This window comes from Labeo rohita, chromosome 8 (assembly GCF_022985175.1).
Source record: "Labeo rohita strain BAU-BD-2019 chromosome 8, IGBB_LRoh.1.0, whole genome shotgun sequence".
In the NCBI taxonomy this organism is placed as follows: Eukaryota; Metazoa; Chordata; class Actinopteri; order Cypriniformes; family Cyprinidae; genus Labeo; species Labeo rohita.
In genome coordinates, this window is record NC_066876.1 from 27,743,211 (window position 1) to 27,761,583 (window position 18,373).

At 35.9% G+C, this 18,373-nt stretch overlaps 1 protein-coding gene across 3 annotated transcripts in view; it reads right to left on the reverse strand.

Annotated features, from left to right (window-relative positions):
• Nucleotides 1-18,373, reverse strand: part of itgb4 (integrin, beta 4) — a 33,496-nt gene that overhangs the window by 13,774 nt on the left and 1,349 nt on the right. The window contains exons 1-27 of one of the 3 annotated variants that reach the window (XM_051116943.1): nt 16,003-16,393; nt 13,898-13,982; nt 12,806-12,888; nt 12,242-12,340; nt 11,939-12,143; nt 9,973-10,069; nt 9,720-9,891; nt 9,339-9,602; nt 9,082-9,171; nt 8,870-8,992; nt 7,633-7,800; nt 7,470-7,546; nt 7,165-7,370; nt 6,907-7,010; nt 5,104-5,199; nt 4,880-5,012; nt 4,661-4,786; nt 4,299-4,405; nt 3,670-3,703; nt 3,376-3,570; nt 2,885-2,988; nt 2,711-2,769; nt 2,552-2,575; nt 1,575-1,723; nt 1,294-1,473; nt 1,040-1,188; nt 14-221 (exon numbers count right to left, since the gene is read on the reverse strand). In XM_051116943.1, coding sequence (XP_050972900.1) covers nt 14-221; nt 1,040-1,188; nt 1,294-1,473; nt 1,575-1,723; nt 2,552-2,575; nt 2,711-2,769; nt 2,885-2,988; nt 3,376-3,570; nt 3,670-3,703; nt 4,299-4,405; nt 4,661-4,786; nt 4,880-5,012; nt 5,104-5,199; nt 6,907-7,010; nt 7,165-7,370; nt 7,470-7,546; nt 7,633-7,800; nt 8,870-8,992; nt 9,082-9,171; nt 9,339-9,602; nt 9,720-9,891; nt 9,973-10,069; nt 11,939-12,143; nt 12,242-12,340; nt 12,806-12,888; nt 13,898-13,976 — 3,331 coding nt within the window. In that variant the 5' untranslated portion in view covers nt 13,977-13,982; nt 16,003-16,393. Of the gene's footprint in view, nt 1-13; nt 222-1,039; nt 1,189-1,293; nt 1,474-1,574; nt 1,724-2,551; nt 2,576-2,710; nt 2,770-2,884; nt 2,989-3,375; nt 3,571-3,669; nt 3,704-4,298; nt 4,406-4,660; nt 4,787-4,879; nt 5,013-5,103; nt 5,200-6,906; nt 7,011-7,164; nt 7,371-7,469; nt 7,547-7,632; nt 7,801-8,869; nt 8,993-9,081; nt 9,172-9,338; nt 9,603-9,719; nt 9,892-9,972; nt 10,070-11,938; nt 12,144-12,241; nt 12,341-12,805; nt 12,889-13,897; nt 13,983-16,002; nt 16,394-18,373 lie in introns of those variants that run through there. The other 2 variants (XM_051116945.1, XM_051116944.1) reach the window with 2 other exon arrangements.

Consider the following 18,373-nt stretch of genomic DNA (forward strand, 5'->3'; position numbering starts at 1 on the left):
GCCTGATATATACCTGGTTTATCTGCGATGGTGATAGTGGTGCGTGGGTAGCGACCCAGTTTAGCCCCTTGTCGTGGGTTGCTCAGATCCATCACAAACTGTTTGACCTGTTTGTCCTCCAGCAGTCCATCTCCCTCCCCAAGCTCCAAAAGTTTCACCGGGACTGTCTTCTGTGTTTCCCCTGGTGCATAGCTCAAATCTCCATCAACTGAGATGTAGTCCTATCAAGAGAAGAGAAAAATTAGCACACGATCAAACAAATAGGAATGACTTCAGGATGTTTTTTCAAACAAAGACATCCTTTTCACTTATTTAGCAAATACTGTATCTCAGTTGTGGTCTAATTTTATTAGAGAATATATAATTAGAATATATAATTGGGTTAATCAAATCTAAATACAAAAAAATACAGAACTTAAAGGGATAGTTTACCCAAAAAATGAAAATTCTGTCATTAATGTCGCTCCAAACCTGGAAAACCTTCTACATCTTCAGAACACAAATTAAGATATTTTTGATGAAATCCGAGAGCTTTCTGATTCTGCATAGAAGGCAACGCAACTGACATGTTCGAGGCTCAGAAAGGTAGTAAGGATATCAATAAAATAGTTCATGTGACATCAGTGGTTTAACCCTAATTTTCTGAAGCTACAAGAATGCTTTTTGTGTGCAAAGAAAACAAAAATAATGACACGTGTTATGGTACTGTCATGAACGTACATTAAAGACTGACAGGGAAGAGAAGATTTTGCTAAATAAAGTCATTATTTTTGTTTTCTTTGCACACTGATGTCACATGGACTATTTTATCTATATCATTACTACCTGGGCCTGGGAAAGTTTCAGTTATGTTGTTGTCTATGCAGTTCTTGCTGTCGAAAGCTCTCGGATTTCATCAAAAATATCTTAATTTGTGTTCCTAAGACTAACGACGGTCTTATGGGTTTAGAACGACATGAGGGTGAGTAATTAATGATAGAATTTACATTTCTGTGTGAACTATTTCCTTTTAAGGTGAAGTAAAACTGGTGTATTTTACCTTCTTGTCTTTGGCAGTGAGGTCACGGGTGCAGTATGTGACCTGTGTCCGTCCATCCTCTATGATTTCACGACTGATCGGGATGTTCGCCACACCATCCTGACGACTGTAGGTGTATGACGGCTGCAGGAAGGTGAAGATGCTCCTTGCTATTGAGAATAAATCCCAATTAATGCATACTTTGAAAACACTTTTTTAGTTTAAGAATAATCCTCAGGAAATTTGGCTGAATTCATCAATTAAACCCATCTTACCATGTTCCTTAATCACAGTGATGTTGACGTGATCTTTGCCGATCTTCGCAATTCCTACTGGAACATCAACGGCTTGCACAAGCAGCTCCTTCTTTTCATCATCCTCATCTTTGATAAAGAGGGGAACCCGGACATCCACTGACTCCACGCCCTCCTGAAACTCCACAGCACCTGCCGCTTCTACAAGACAGACATGGACCCATAAATATTAAATTCACACAACAAACCCAAAACCCAAACTGCGTTGGTAAAGGTCTGTGGGTTGTACTGGATATCTGTACCTCTGTCAGTAGCTACGGTGTAGTAGCCTGGAACCACCTTCAGGTCCTGGAAGTTTCCAGCCTGAACCTGTTTATCTGTCAGTTTCACAATATCTGGGTAACTGGCACGAGGGGCAGATAAAACCGTGTCCACAATCGTGTTGTTCTGTCTGTGGATGCAAATAAGAATTGTTATTGTTTCTCTTCAAGTTTTCAGATTGTAGATGTAGTCTCTGTACAAATGAGTAAATCTAACAAAGAAATATCCAGTTCATATTCATAATAAAGCTATAGAACTTATTAGTTTCAGAACAGTGAGTGATTTTCTGTTTTTATTTTATTGTTTGAGTCATATTAACTGCATAGACAGCAGTATAGGTACTATATTTTACAATGCGGTAACTTAATACACAGATCTAATATAAACATGCGATTTCTTTCCCAGCTGTTTACCTTCACAGACATAACCGACTGTGTTTTTGTAACTTATGTGTGTTTTTAAGTGCAATAAGACACGAAAGGGAACTTGCATGCTGTGTGACAGCAACTTTCTGCGCGCATGCTTCAGATGTGTGCGCTCAAAAAAAAACCCTATATCAGAAGTTTAACTAATAAGTCTTTAAAACACATTATTTAAGCACGACAGACATGATAATCAAAACCAAACAGATGTTTTTTGGCAGTGTATCTGAGCTATGAACTGTAAAGGCACAGCCCTATTCTGGAAAAGGGGGCGGGGAGCAGCATCTCATTTGCATTTAAAGAGACATGCACTAAAACAGCGTGTTTCTGCTTCCACTCAAAATAGGCATTTTCAAAATGATATAATAAATGACCTGTGGGGTATTTTGAGCTGAAACGTCACAGACATTCTAGGGATTCCTGAGACTAATATTACATCTTGTAACAAGGGGCCTAAGAGGTGCCCTTTAATATTCTAATAATTAAAAGCGACAAATGGTGTTTTGTCAATGCTAGCTCAGTTGTAGCTACTGTACCTCTTTCCAGAATTTCTTTGTGTCCTAAGGAAGAAGAAGAAGAAAAACAGTACATTCAGACACATGTCAAAATCTAAGACTCATCCAATACTTCAGAAAAAATTGCCCAAAAGGCACAGCCACACCAATTTTAATGAGTCATTGAAAGCTACTTCTCACCTAAACCGAGTCTTTTGCACTCTCTGTGCGCCAGGGATCTGCAGGAACACGTCATTGAGCTGTTTATGAAAAACAAAGAGACATTAGCAGTCAGGCATGATGGTTCATGCATGAGAAGTTGTTTCTTGTTTTTTTTTGAGGGGGTGGGGGCATCACACATTTATAAGAACTTACGTTGTCCTCTACTTCTCGCCTGAGCATGTCTGTGTCCCGGGCCTCAGGGTTGGATAGAGTTTCTGAATATTGCCGGTTCAGACGAAGAGAGACAGGGTACTGGACTGTGAAGAAAATCACAGGGATGAAAGAACATGAATACAAGCATGAAAAAATGCCTGTGTGGTAAGCAAAGGGATAGTTCACTCAAAAATGTAATTCTGCCATAATTGATTTTCTCATGTTGTTCCAAACCTGTATGACTTTCTTTTATCTGTGGAACACAAATAAATTTAATTTTGAACATTTTTGTCCATACAATGAAAGTCAGTGGGGTCCATTGTTGTTTTGGACCCCATTGACTTCTACTGTTCAGAAACATTTTTCAAAATTCCACAATAGAAAAAAGTTTGGAACGACAAGAATTGACATTTTGGGTTGAACTATTACTTTAATATTGGACCCTAGTCACACTAGATGACTAAACTAGCTGAATCTCAGTCTAGACTCACTGGTCTCTTTGGGGTTGGGTTTGATTTGGTTCTGTGGGTGGTTTGGTCCTCGATGAACATTGTCTGCTACTTTCCAGCGCACAATGTCTGTGCTCTTGGGTGGGCCGGTGCGCACCATTGGGGTGTCTAGATGATCAGAGGTCAACAAAGACTGCCGCAGCATGTAGTGGTCTTCTTTGAATCCCACCATACGACCTGCCGATCACAAACACATTAAACACAATACAGTATACAATACTGTTTCCATTGATCTCTCTATAATGTAACTGAAATGTTACAGAGAAAAATGATTACCTCTGCCACAGCATGGGAGAAGAGCAAGACACGACTGTTGGGAACAGAGAGCAAACATTAATCAGCTATATCAGAGATTTAACATTACAAAACCACATCCTAACCAGTCATACACAAGAAGTTTTAAGCAGCAAGTAACTTGCGGTTTTAAAGACTCTTGTCTATTTTAAAATATTTTATGTGTTTAAGGCAAATGAGACAAAAATCTAGATATTTTATTGTTTTTTTTAATCATATATAATAGCCTCTAGTAAAATCTTACTTATTGACAGTCCTGCACAATTTAGCGGTATTATACACATCAAACATGTTCTGATTGGCTGTATTTTTGCTCTTTGTGCACTGGAAAGTCCTCATGTTACACCTGGTTATGAGATGGTGTTTGTGTATTAAATTAATTGTGTATTAAAACATAATTATAGCTAAGTAGTCTACTATAAAATAAAAATAATAAAATAAAATAAAATAAAAATATATAAAAATAAAATTATATAAAATTATATAAAATTATAAATTAGAAAAATATTTTATTAAATTTATTAATGTTTTATTAAATTAAATAAAAAAAAAATTAATGAAGTAAAAAAAAACTAGAATCAATGTTAAGATGCGTATATGTGTATATCTACCTGGCAGCAGGCGCAGTATTTCCAGCAGCAGAGCAAAAGCAAACCAAGTAATAGCATCAGAAACATAATGAGAGGAATCAACCACAGAAAACCTGCAGGTGGACAGTCTGAAACAGAGAAATCAGTTAGTTGGATGTGTATTACTCATCACTACTGTTCAAGTGCTAGAAATACAGCATAAGTAGTAGACACATGACTACAATAGGACAATTAAACAGCGCTCAATTTTTTCACATGAAACAATATATATATGTATATGGGATTTCTGATTTAAATTAAATTAAAGGTCTACCCAAAAGCTGTATAAATCATATAACATTTTATCATATAAAAAGCACAATTAATATTTATGTATATCTCACCTTTCTTTTTCTTTACTAGGACGTGGTGTTCTTTGTCTGTGATGTCTAATGGATAATTCACAGTGTAGTGATACGTGCAGTCGTCATCTTCATCACGGAAACTGCACGTCTCTATTACGTTTTTATCTGTGGACACAAATAAATCAATCCATCACTGTTTCATCCATCCTAAACAAGCCTATGTGCATTTCAAAATAAAACTAAGATCTGATGCCATACTTTCTTCTTCAAGCTCTTCCACCATGACGATTTTAAAGGAACACTCTTTACATTTCTGTCCTTTTCTCTCGCCGGTGTTCCAGGCCTGGCACTGAACACAGCTCCTCTTGGCTTCACACATACCCAATTGTTGCTACATTATGAGAGACAGTTAGTATCAGGACTGAACTAATTCACATGCACAGTAATACAGACAGACACACACACACACATCACAGTCGTACCTGGAAGTTTGCTTCACAAGTAGGGCTCAGTGGAAGTCCGGAGTGTTCACACTCACAACGGCCACATTTACACACACCACGGCCATTACAGATGCCCTACAAAAGAGAAGAACACTTTTATTATACACAGAACTGTGTCTGACCTAGACACATGTTAAAACTGAGTTATGGGGCACTTAGTTCTTAGCATCAGTTCTGTGACAGAAGGGTTTGGCTCAACTATGCTATGATTTAGAGAAATCACTCAAAATTCAATGGAATAACATCAGTGCTGACAGCGCTGAACAATGAGTTTTATTTAAATAATATAATAATAAATATTAATATGCCCTTTTTTTATTATGTTTGTTTTGATTCAACATTTTTGTGCAGTCAGTGGTCATTATTGCAAAATAAGGCCCACTGGTATGATCCTGTATTATTCTGAAGACGATACACCTTGCAGAATCTGCAAAATTTTAATTATTTTACCAAAATAAAAGGGATCATACAAAATGCATGTTATTTTTTATTTAGTACTGACCTGAATAACATATTTAGATGTTTACATATAGTCCACAAGAGAAAATAATAGTTGAATTCATAAAAATTACCTAGTTCGAAAGTTTACATACACTTCATTCTTAATACTGTGTTGTTACCTGAATAATCCACAGCTGTGTTTTTTTGTTTAGTGATAGTTGTTCATGAGTTGTCCTGAACAGTTAAACTGCCTGCTGTTCTTCAGAAAAGTCCTTCAGGTCCCACAGATTCTTTGGTGTTTTAGCATTTTTGTGTATTTGATCCCTTTCCAACAATGATTGTATGATTTTCAGATCAATCTTTTTACACTGAGGACAACTGAGGGACTATTACAGAAGGTTCAAACGCTCACTGATGCTCCAGAAAGAAACACAATGCTTAAAGAGCCAGGGGGTGAAAACTTTTTGAATTTGAAGATCAGGGTAAATTTAACTTATGCTGTCTTCTGGGAAACACGTAATTATCTTCTGTAGAAAAGCCAAAGAATTTGTGGGACCTAAAGGATTTCTCTGAAGAACAGCGGGCAGTTTAACTGTTTGGGACAAAAACGGGACTTATGAACAACCATCACTAAACAACAACAACAAAAAAAACACAGCTGTGGATCATTCAGGTAACAACACAGTATTAAGAATCAAGCATATGAAAACTTTTGAACGGGGTCATTTTTATAAATTCAGCTATTATTTTCTCTTGTGGACTATATGTAAACGTATTTTATGTGAAATATCTTATTCAGGTCAGTACTAAATAAAAAATAACATGTATTTTATATGATCCCTCTTATTTTGGTAGAATAATTAAAATTTTGCAGATTTTGCAAGGAGTATGTAAACTTTTGATCTCAACTGTAGCTTGCAATAATTACTGGCTGAATGTATGTTATACAGTTTATTACAAGGCTACTTACCAAATAACTAAATAAAAAGATACAAAATACAGACAAGAGTTGCAATTTTTATAAGATATATTACTATAGCACAGGGATTTGTTACCAGGAACAATGATACATTATATAAAGTTATGCGTCTTTTCACATAAATATTTGACTGCAAAATGTTGAGACTGACTAATTAGAATATGTATACTTAATTAAAGTTAGTAAAAATTGTAAAATATTTCTACAATTTTAAATAACTGTTTTCTATTTTAATTATATTTTTAAAATGCAATTTATTCCTGTGATGTCAAAGCTGAATATTCAAGTATTACTTTCTCTAAAAAATCTTTAAAACCCAAAATTTTTGAACAATAGCGTGACCATATTTTTGTAAACATTACCCCTTTGCTGTCCAGACATGTTTGATTGCTGATGGGACATTCACAGGCACTTCCAGTCCATCCTGGTGCACAAACGCATCTTCCCATGCTGCAACTTCCACGTTCTGTTGTTGCAAACAATGATGAAAGGTCACAAACCTTGAAATGTCAAAGCATACCTGCACCTAACACAACATTTTCAACTGACTGTATTCCCTGTTATTTCACCTCTCAAACTAAATTTGGGATATATTACTGGGATATATTAAAATAACTAACCATTACAGAGAAATCCTCCAAATCTCTGGCACTGAGATTTGTCAAACTGGCAGAAAGGCCCTTCAAACTGGTTTGGGTTATAGCACACACAGGTTCCACACATGCAGTCTCCTCTGCTTGAGCAAGGGTTGGACTTTCCAGGTTCGGTGCACGTGTCTTTGGAGTCTTTGGAGGTCCCCGCTGTACAGTTACAGAATGGGCCTAGCCTATGAGAGGGGCATAGACAAGAAGAAAGGTTATGGAATGCAAAATAAAACCGGCACAAACCAAAGACGCCAAAAGACTTAAAAATCAATACTACCTACCATCCATCGTAACACTGGCATTTCCCACAGACAAGATCTCCATGGGCGTTACACCGTGCTGCATTTTGAACCGGGGTCTGATGTTAAAGCAGAAACAGAGGTGTAAGTTTTGAAATGAACACGCAGGACAACAGAAGGGTACTAAAGTGGTAGTAGACCTCACCTTTTCGCAGTCACATGTATGACAGAGCACTTCAGTGTTGATTTTGAAGGCAGAGCTAAAGGTGGTTGGTTTGACTCTTAAGGTTCCTGCACGGTCAGCCTGGTTGGCATTACACACATGCTCCTCTCCCACATGAGTAAGAGCCTTCAGACTGACTCTAAATTTACCCTTCACAGAGAGAAAGCTTGAATCAGTGTCTTTATGACAAGGTTTTTACATTTTAAAGTCTAAAATAAATTGTTTATAAAATTGCAGCACATGCATATTTGTGGCAACCAGCATATATCTTGTTTTTTGATGAATATGTAATAAATTACACTACCAGTCAAACGTTTGTAAACAGTAAGATGTTTTTTGAAGAAGTCTCTTCTGTTCACCAAACCTGCATTGATTTAAACCATAGTACAGCAAAAACAGTAAAACATGGAAATATTTTACTATTTAAATGAACTGTTTTCTATTTGAATATATTATAAATGTAATTTATTCCTGTGATTTCAAAGCTGAATTTTTAGCATCATTACTCCAGTCACATGATCCTTCAGAAATCATTCTAATATTCTGATTTGCTGCTCAAAAACATTTATTATAATTATTATGTTGAAAACAGTGGAGTAGAATTTTTTCTGTTTTTTTAGAAGAATAGAAAGTTCAGAAGAACAGCATTTACCTGAAATAGAAATCTTTTGTAACATTATAAATGTCTTTATCATCTCATTTGATCAATTTGCTAAATAAAAAGTATTGTCTATCATTTCTTTCCCCCAAAAAAACTGAAGACTGGAGTAATGATGCTGAATATTTATCTTTGATCACAGGAATAAATTACATTTTAAAATATAGTCAGATAGAAATCAGTTATTTTAAATAGTAAAAATATTTCAAAATGTAACTTTTTTGCTGTACTTTGGATCAAATGCAGGCTTGGAAAGAAGAAGAGACTTCTTAAAAAAACTTTACAAATTTTACTGTCGGAAACTTTTGACTGGTACTGTACATTAAATATTTCAATAAATTTAAAAAAATTTAAAATTTTTAAATTTAAATAAATTTTAAATAAAAGAATCTTTTTATATATATATATATATATATATATATATAAACAAACAGAAAAGCATGCATGAATAACTTATTATTTAAATTAATATTTAAAATTACGTTTTTCCTTCCTCCTGAAAAGCGTGTGTGAGAAACTACATTTCCGCATGTGCGTTAAAAAGAAGTCAAAGGCACTCACAATTTCGCCTGGTGTGATTTTGAAACTGCCAAATTCAGAGAAAGTGCCGGACTGAGAGAGTATCTTGGCTTCAATCGCTTTTGGTCTGTCTTCTGCACGGATGCTGATCTTGGAACGAATATTCTGTTAAAAAAATGATGGTTCAAAAAGAGTTACATCAAATTTGAAAACAAAACATCTCAGCAATGTAACTGGTATGAAAATAAATTTACCTCAAAAGCTTTTTCTAAAATGTTCAAGATGTTGGCGGAATCTTCTTGTAACTGTCCAAGCTCAGCAATTGGGAAGTATTCAGAAAGTTTCTACACACCAAAAGAAACCATACTGTGTGTCACAAGGATGTTTATATCCAATTTTCATTCATTATCAACATCTTTATTCATACTGTGGTCTTGAGAAATTTTAAATAGAGACAGGATGCACTTATATCATTGAGACAACAAAAATAAATTTTTAAAGGCATACAAACCTTATAGTAAGAGTAGGAGTGGTTAGTAATGGCGAAGATTGGAATGATGTTATGTTTCACCAGAAGTCGCACTAGGGTGGGTATAGATGGGTAGTCTTGACGAATATCATGTGTGTAATTTCCATCTGGAGTCAGATGGCACTGCTCGTCGTTACGATCCAAGATGCCCGCGAGAACATTGGCACCGTCTGCCTCATAATGGAAAGCTGATTCAGTGGAGAAGACCAGCAAGTGGGTGCTGTCATCCCTCCAGCCAATTTGTTTCTGTGAAAAAGAGAAACACCAGTAAGAAGTAAGCTACCGTTTTTACAGTACTGTAAGTGCTAAGCATTTTTCACTTCTGTCTACCGAATTAGCTTCTTAAAAACAGACTCTCAGAACCTGGCAGACAGCGGTTTGTAAGATGGCATCGAAACCCCCCTCGGGGGCATCCAGGTTGCCAGATATGCGCTCTCGCTGAAGCTTCTGTCTAAAGGTGTCAATGTTGCTGGTGAGAGTGATGACGTTACGGAATGAAAACGGAGGGTCACTGTTGGCCCACGGCTCTGCTAATCTGTAAGACGAAACAGATATATAAGGAGCGTGTGCAGACAGAGTCAAACTGCGTGGCGCTGTAACAGTGTATTGTTCTTACTTGGCTGGTCTCATGTCTGTCTGAGGCTCGGTGACTTTGTCCACAAATTTGCCAAATCCGATGGTGTAATCGTCAGACAGATTGCCAACAAGCTGAGCTGCATGTTTTGAGGTGAAACCAGACAATGAATGAACATTAAAATGTTGCAAAACACTATTTTGTACTCATGAGTATGGCACCCAACCCTAGTTTGCCCAATTTCAAAAACTGGGCTGCGCAATAGATTTGGAGAGGGACTCAAGATACGCATTTAAAAGCTGACCCACCATCTAAATAACGCAACACTCATGACTTAAGATGAAAAACAGTGAGATGTGACCAAACAGCCACAGTAAAAATAGAACTCATCCTTTAAACACACTTTGTTGCAGCATAGCGTAATATTCAAAACATTATTTTATCATGGTGCAACAAATAAATGATTTGAGAAATTTTTAAATCTCTTATCTCTCATAATGGTCAAACCTGATAATTTAGTAGCAAGTATTCATTTAGCAGATGCTTTTAACATTAACAGGTGTTGTTGAGAAAACAATAATGATGGATGCACCACCCTTTGCCATGTTACAAGGCTGAGCAATATATCCTAAAAATCTGAAATAGCATAAATATATTACACATCGACTACATATGTGGAATTATTGAGAACCAGACACGTTTTAGGCAATTTCAAAGCAAATATATTAATAAATCAATCAATATGATGGCTTAAAATATGCTTTTTTTCTAATCAGCAGAAGTATCATTTCAACAAAAAGATATTGCTTACTCTTAGAAAAAAGGTACAAAGGTTGTCACTTTGGAGGTACCTTTTCAAAACGTACTGTTTTGTACCTTATTTACCCCTAAAAGATTCACATTAGTACCATACAAGTACATATTAATACCTAAAGAGTACACTACCAGTCAAAAGTTTTTGAACAGTAAGATTTTTAATGTTTTTTTTAAATATAATTATATAACTATATAAAATGTTTTTCTATTTGAATATATTTTAAAATGTAATTTATTCCTGCGATTTCAAAGCTGAATTTATAGCATTATTTACTAATTTTCCGTTTTGCTGCTCAAAAAACATGTATTATTACTATTATATTGAAAACAGCTGAGTATATTTTTTTAGGTTTCTTTGATGAATAGAAATTTCAGAAGAACCGTATTTATCTGAAATAGAAATCTTTTGTAACATTATAAATGTCTTTACCATCACTTCTGATCAATTTAAAGCACCCTTGGTAAATAAAAGCATTAATTTCTATCATTTCTTTCTCAAAAAAGTAGCTTTTTTATTTAAGATAAATGCTGATCTTTGGATTTTTCTATTTATCAAAGAATCCATAAAAAAAATGTACTCAACTGTTTTAAATATTGATAATAATAATAAAAAATGTATCTTGAACAGTAAATCAGCATATTAGAATGATTTCTGAAGGATCATGTGAATCTGAGCACTGGAGTGCTCAAAAATTCTGAAAATTCAGCTTTGATCACAGAAATAAATTACATTTTAAAATATTTTAAAATAGAAAGCAGTTATAGTAAAAATATTTCAAAATTGTACTGTTTTTGCTGTACTTTGGATCAAATAAATGCAGGCTTGGTGAGCAAAAGAGACTTCATTAAAAAACATTAAAAATCTTACTGTTCAAAAACTTTTGACTGGTAGTGTTGAAAATGTACTTCACCAGTGACAGCTTTTTGTACCTTTTTTGCTCAGAGTGTTGATTATTGAGCCAATTAAATATCTTTAAATATAAAAACCAGACACATTTAATTTGATTACGTTTTCATTAAAACAGCCAGTATAAACTTAGTCACAGCTAAAATGACTCTAACACCATATTTGCTACTGAAATTCACCATGGTGCTTAATTTTCCACAGCAAATCATTACAAATATATCACCTAGACCAAACTGCAATGGTTACCAGCCCAGATCTAACCACTACACTGCCCTCCTTGCTCACCCAGCTGGTCTCCCATCCTCTTCAGGTTGTCCAGATCATCAGACATAGAGTTGGAGAAGTCCATAAGGATGTAGAGGTCCAGAGGGCCACGGGCTGGTTCAAACACCTCCATCTCCACTTCCTTCTCCTCACCAGGGAGAAGCGTCATGCTCATGAGCTGAGGGGCCACCTGAGAGTACTTCAATGATTTATTGATTTGCAGATTCTGAAAAACACACAAAGACGCATGAATGCATAAACACAAATTATTTCCTAATACGGAAATGTAACTAAAGTGAGGGACATGATTGTGATAAAACAAACCTTTTCAGTTTTTTTGCTGCTCTGAATTGTTACCATACGCTCACTACACTTACGGGCCTGCAAGTTTTCCTTCAGGTCGCAACGCTCATACTCGAAAATCTGAAGAGAAAAAACAGATGCAAAATTAAAGCAACGGACACAACTGTGGTCATACAGAGAGCTTCAATACGTTTTAAGAACATATACAAATAACCAAACACCATAGGTGACATTTACGGTAAGGGGCATAAAAAAAATAGAGTACTGAAAGTTCGAAAGTAATACATTTAACAATGACACACAGAATTGCTCAAAAGTGAAAGTAAAGACAAAAAAACTGCTCAAATCACTGTTTAATAAGATTTTTGCATGTCATTCTTGAAATTGAATAATGCAACTGTTGTTAAAAATGTTTAACATTTCTAATCAGATTGTATTTAACATTTCAGTTTAGATTTCTAAATAAGTCAGACCTGTTCTACAGGCCTGATCTCTGGATCAATACGTTTGAGTTAATTATTATAACATGTCAAACACATACACAACTTCAATACATTCTTCAGCATAAGGATCAGAGAGTTTCACCTCATCGGGGCAGTAAGCACATCCTGTGCCGATCCGGATACATTCTGAACAGGTTTTTGCCCTGGCAGCGGTACAGTGGTTCACTATGTAACACATACGAAAAAAGCACATTCAGCATATAACAAAAATAATTATATCTTCCCTGAATTTGGTTTGAATTTTGTTTCATATGTTTTGAACTTAGTAATTAAGGTCTTCTTAGCATTATATATTTGGGAAACCTTCAATTTCACTCCATTAAATAAAACATTTAAACATCAAACAAATGATACTACAGATTTCCTCTGAACTAACTTCACTTTGATTTTTAACCAGCTGTTTATTTTTTTGTGAATGTACCTGTATGAAGTCAGTTATCTTAAATTTCACACCAAATTATGGTCTTGACAACCACATTGCATCCAAACAATTTTTCTGTCATTATTGTTAACAACATTTTTATCAAACATCCTAAAAAGCTCCTTTGCTTGAAAAGTGAATTTGTGTGTACACTACCAGTCAAAAGTTTTTGAACAGTAAGATTTGTAATGTTTTTAAGTCTCTTAAGTCTCTTAATTCTTAAAAAATGTACTCAACTGTTTAAATATTGATAATAATAATAAAAAATCTTGAACAGCAAATCAGCAAATCAGCATGATTTTTGAAGGATCATGTGACACTGAAGACTGGAGTAATGATGCTGAAAATTTAGCTTTGATCACAGAAATAAATTATATTTTAAAATATATTCGAATAGAAAGCAGTTATTTTAAAAAGTAAAAATATTTCACAATATTACTGCTTTTTCTGTACTTTGGATCAAATAAATGCTTGGTGAGCAGAAAAGAATTCTTTAAAAAAAACATTACAAATCTTACTGTTCAAAACCTTTTGACTGGTGGAGTATATTTACTACATGCTACAGCATGCAAAGTATTTGGGCAGTTAAAAATGTGTTCAACCCAAATGTCATCATAAATATTGGTTGTCAGTACTGATTACGGTTAGCAGAAAGTAATCTGGTGTTTTTAACTAACTTGGCATTACTTCCTAAGTAAAAGTGTTTGTAATTGAGATTTGAGGTTTAAGGGGCTTAAGAGTTGATGCTCCCACCCTCATTAGCACGGCTGGCTGTCACAGCGAGCATGAGAACGTAGATCCCCACAGCGAGACGCAGCGCCCATCCTCCCATTTCAGTCTGCAACATAAATACAACAATAGCAAGATCACACATTTTAAACATTGTGAAACATGGTGAAGTTAAACATGGTGAACAGATGTCACACATGCACGCATATGGAGATACACACCATAACTGATCATAAATGAACTGAGTAATTCAAAGCATGCGAGATATGTGTCTTGATAAACACCATAAAACATTCAGCAAAAACCTCATAATGATCAGACACACTGCAGTGGACATTTACTTGAAATCTACGCCATTTATCTTTATGTCTTTAAGAGACTTTTAGAGACCGCTGTCCATATCTAATCTACAGATAGTTGAATAGCATGAACCTCAGCTGTTATATCCGCGCTTAAATCACAAAAACAGAAGCAGAAATCTGATCCACCTGCCCGATATCACGTTCTCTGACTTTTCACTCTCTCCCTTTCTCCCTGAAAACATCAAATGAAAGTTGAGCCCATTTCACCCCCCATAAATCTGACAGTGAAGAGGAGAAACAGACCAATGATTCCTCAGGAATTCCTCTCATATCCTTTACAGATGGACACTGACTTTGCTGAAGAGAAAGACAATGGAAAGTTTTTCATATAAATTTGTGTAATACAATTGGGTCTTATTTTTTTCTAATAGAATTGCACAAACTAAATGTTTGATTGCATTATGCATAATTTAATATAACTTTCAACTGATTGTTTTTTGTAATTAATTACATTGTAGTAATTTATGAATTTAATCCCATATCAATATTTGCTGATTAGAAATGGGACACGTTCTAATATGCATCACATTTCACTAATTTTTCAGCATTTTTAGTTGCATTTTGAAGCCCTGCATTTTGTTATATTCCGCTGAGCTCCATCTAGGTGTTTTTTAGACGCAAATCACATCCTCTGAACACCTTCGTACTCATTCTGTGCTGCCTGCTCTCGCTAAATGTGGTTCGGTGAAACCTGTTGTAAACCTGTAGTAGCTGCTGGTGCTGAATTAAATGCAGACTTGCAAAAACCAGCAAGTTTACATTACTCGTACTTTAAGTCTGAAAATATCCAATAACACAAAAATCACAACTTAACATACTTTTACATTCAAGTTTTTTGATGTTTTTTAAAATAAGTGTACTAAGTTATCATGTTGAATTGAAAACCTTGCCAATTTTGTCCATCAAAAACTCCCCCTAAACCCCCAAATTACACAAAACAAAACTTTTTCATCCCCAAAACAGGATGTTTTGAACCTAGTGTTCACACATCCATCAACTTTACATTCACATAACTGCTCAAGTTCATATTTTGACCAACATCGCTGGAATTTCACTCCAGGATGCGAGAAAACTCAATCTCATAAAAATATTACTGTGCCTGAGACCTAAACAGACCTTAGCGTGCTATTGTGAACCTGATCTGGCCTGTGCTAACCTGGACATATAAATCATGTTTAGTCATACACTGAGAAAAACAGCCCAAAATAACCCAGAAGTGACCAATACAAATATATTAGCCATTTTGTGCACTTGAGCCAAAGGAAGTATGTTTATAAGATTTACGAGTTGTCATTCTATCACATTACACATTTTTGCATCTTTTGAAACTTTGAAACAACTTGTTTAGGGCTAATTTTCTTGGTAATGTTTCAGTACAGCTACATACACATTTGACTACACGTAAATCATCATCAAACCTAACAGTTGCAATACAAACAGAACGATCCACATGCATTTTATGATGCATAACAACACTGAACAACATTCAAATCCAATGAACAACTGAAAATGAATGGTGCAAACTCTCTTTTGCAAAAGGGAAAACAAACAACAGCCAAACGCTCATATCTTCATAAAGATTTACTGGACAAATTTCAGAAGATGAAAGACAAAAACATTCTATTCATTTAGCCCAGCCACAAAAACACAGAAAACAAAAAGAGACAAGCAAGTAAAGTGGAAAGAGGAAGTACAGAGATAAAAAGAGCCTTACAAAATCCATGCATGGCTGTGAGGCTTTACAAGAAGATTGTTGATCTCACAAACCTCTTAGTTTATTGTTTCCCAATCCAAGTCCCAGAGTCCAACCAGAAACAGCAAAGTTCTCTAAAAGAAAATCCTTAATTCTCTCCCTGTTGTCCAATGATTAACCAAAGAGGGAAAAGAACCTGTTTTCCACCTGCGTCTTTACAAATCCAAACTTCTTGTGCTTACAGGAAAAAGGCCCCTTCCTACCCCACTTGGTGCTGTGCAAGATCGACTGAATATTCCCCCCAGATACGACTTGTGTTTAAGAGTGAATGTGTGTCTGGTCCCTCCTCTCTTGCTCAAGTTGTTCAGGTGGGTAGCAGGCAACACCCTTCCTTTCTTTCTCTGGCTTTGTGAGGTAACAAGGTCGCTCCACCTTTCCCTCTGTCCTTTGCTCGCTCGCTGTCTGCACATTCCTTTAGCAGCACCCTCTCACCTGTGTGGACTTGAGAATGACAGGTCAGAGCTCCTCCCCATGGGGAGAGGAAAAGAGAGCGAGAGAGAGGGAAAGAGTGAAGAAACCCTGCCCTGACTGCCATTGCACAGGGAGTGGCAGGCAGATATATTGCCTGCAGGGTACAAAGAATCATTGCCGCACTCATTTCTGCACATGCATATGCAGGTACACACACGAACACGTGCCTCGTCACACTTTAAGACAATGCGGATTTTGAAAGCGACTAAACTTTGACTAAACTTAAAGACATGCATGAAAAACAATCCGACAGGCTTGGCACACTCAAATGAACTCAGCTGCTTACACAAAGCATTGCCTTTGAAGTCTTTCAAATGTCACTACCACAAAAATGTGCCCTAATTCAAGAGGGAAAAGGGAAAGTGAGACGGCAAGAGAGGAAGCGAGAGATACAGCTAAGAAACTGGGTGAGGGAGAGTGAGAGAGAGGTGAAAACATGCATTCCTGTGCAACGGGAACAAAGCAAAAAATTTCCAGAACTATCTCCATTTACAACTTGACCAGGTCAGTGACCTCATTCAGACCAGCTTAGAGAGACAGAGAGAGAGAGAAAGAGAGAGAGAGAACAGATAGTAGACAGAATGACAAAGACATATAACGACAACAGTTAACTATAGATAGAATGATAGATAGACAGATGTGGTAGAAAGAGACAGAATGACTGAACAATGGATATAATGATCAAGTGTTTCACAAAAAGATGGAGTGATAGAAAGACAGAATGATTGAACGTTTGATAGACAGGCAAATGATGGATGGATGGATGGATGGGTGATAAAACGCTCAATAGACAGACAGAACGATAGATAGAATGATAGAATGATAGATAGATGATAAAACGTTCGATAGACAGATAGAACGATAGAACGATAGAATGACAGATAGATAGATAGATGGATAGATAGAACGATGGAAAGATAGAACGATGGAACGATAGATAGATGATAAAACGTTCAATAGACAGAACAATAGAACGATAGATAGATAGAACGATGGAAAGACAGAACGATAGAACGATAGATAGATAGATAGATAGATAGATGATAAAACGTTCGATAGACAGATAGAACGATAGAACGATAGAATGATAGAACGACAGATAGATAGATAGATAGATGATGATAAAACGTTCGATAGAGATGATAGAGACGAGATAGATAGATAGATAGATAGACAGACATAGATAGATAGATGATAAAACGTTCGATAGAGACGATAGAGACGAGATAGACAGAACGATAGACAAAACGATAGAACGATAGATAGATGATAAAACGTTCGATAGACAGAATGATGGAACGATAGATAGATAGATAGATAGATAGATAGATAGATAGATAGATAGATAGATGGATGGATAGATAGATTATAAAACGTTCGATAGACAGAGACAGAACGATAGAAAGGTAGAACGATAGATAGATGATAAAGCGTTCAATAAAGACAGACAGAACGATAGATAGAATGATAGAATGACAGATAGAACGGCAGATAGAACGATAGATATAACGATAGAACGATAGATAGATAGGTAGAAAGATAGATAGATGGAGAGAACATTCAACAAAAGAATAAATGAATAGAATGACCAACAGACGGAAATATTGATACAATGATCAAACGACAGATAGATAGATAACCATAAACAAATCGAAAACACACAGTAAAAGCATACAGACACACCATGGCAACATAAAATCATGGGAAGCACATTCCCGCAGGGCAGATGCATAAAACTGAGCACACAATGAGTCAAAACTAAGGTGTGTCCTTCCCTGAGTAACAATCAGACTGCCTGGCACTCAGTGAAACTTTAGAAAGGGATGTGTGTGGTACAGCTATCCCTCAGGAATGACCTGTGGAAAAACTTAGCTGCTGTTATTGCCATTTCTGACTGCCGGACATCAGAAAAGT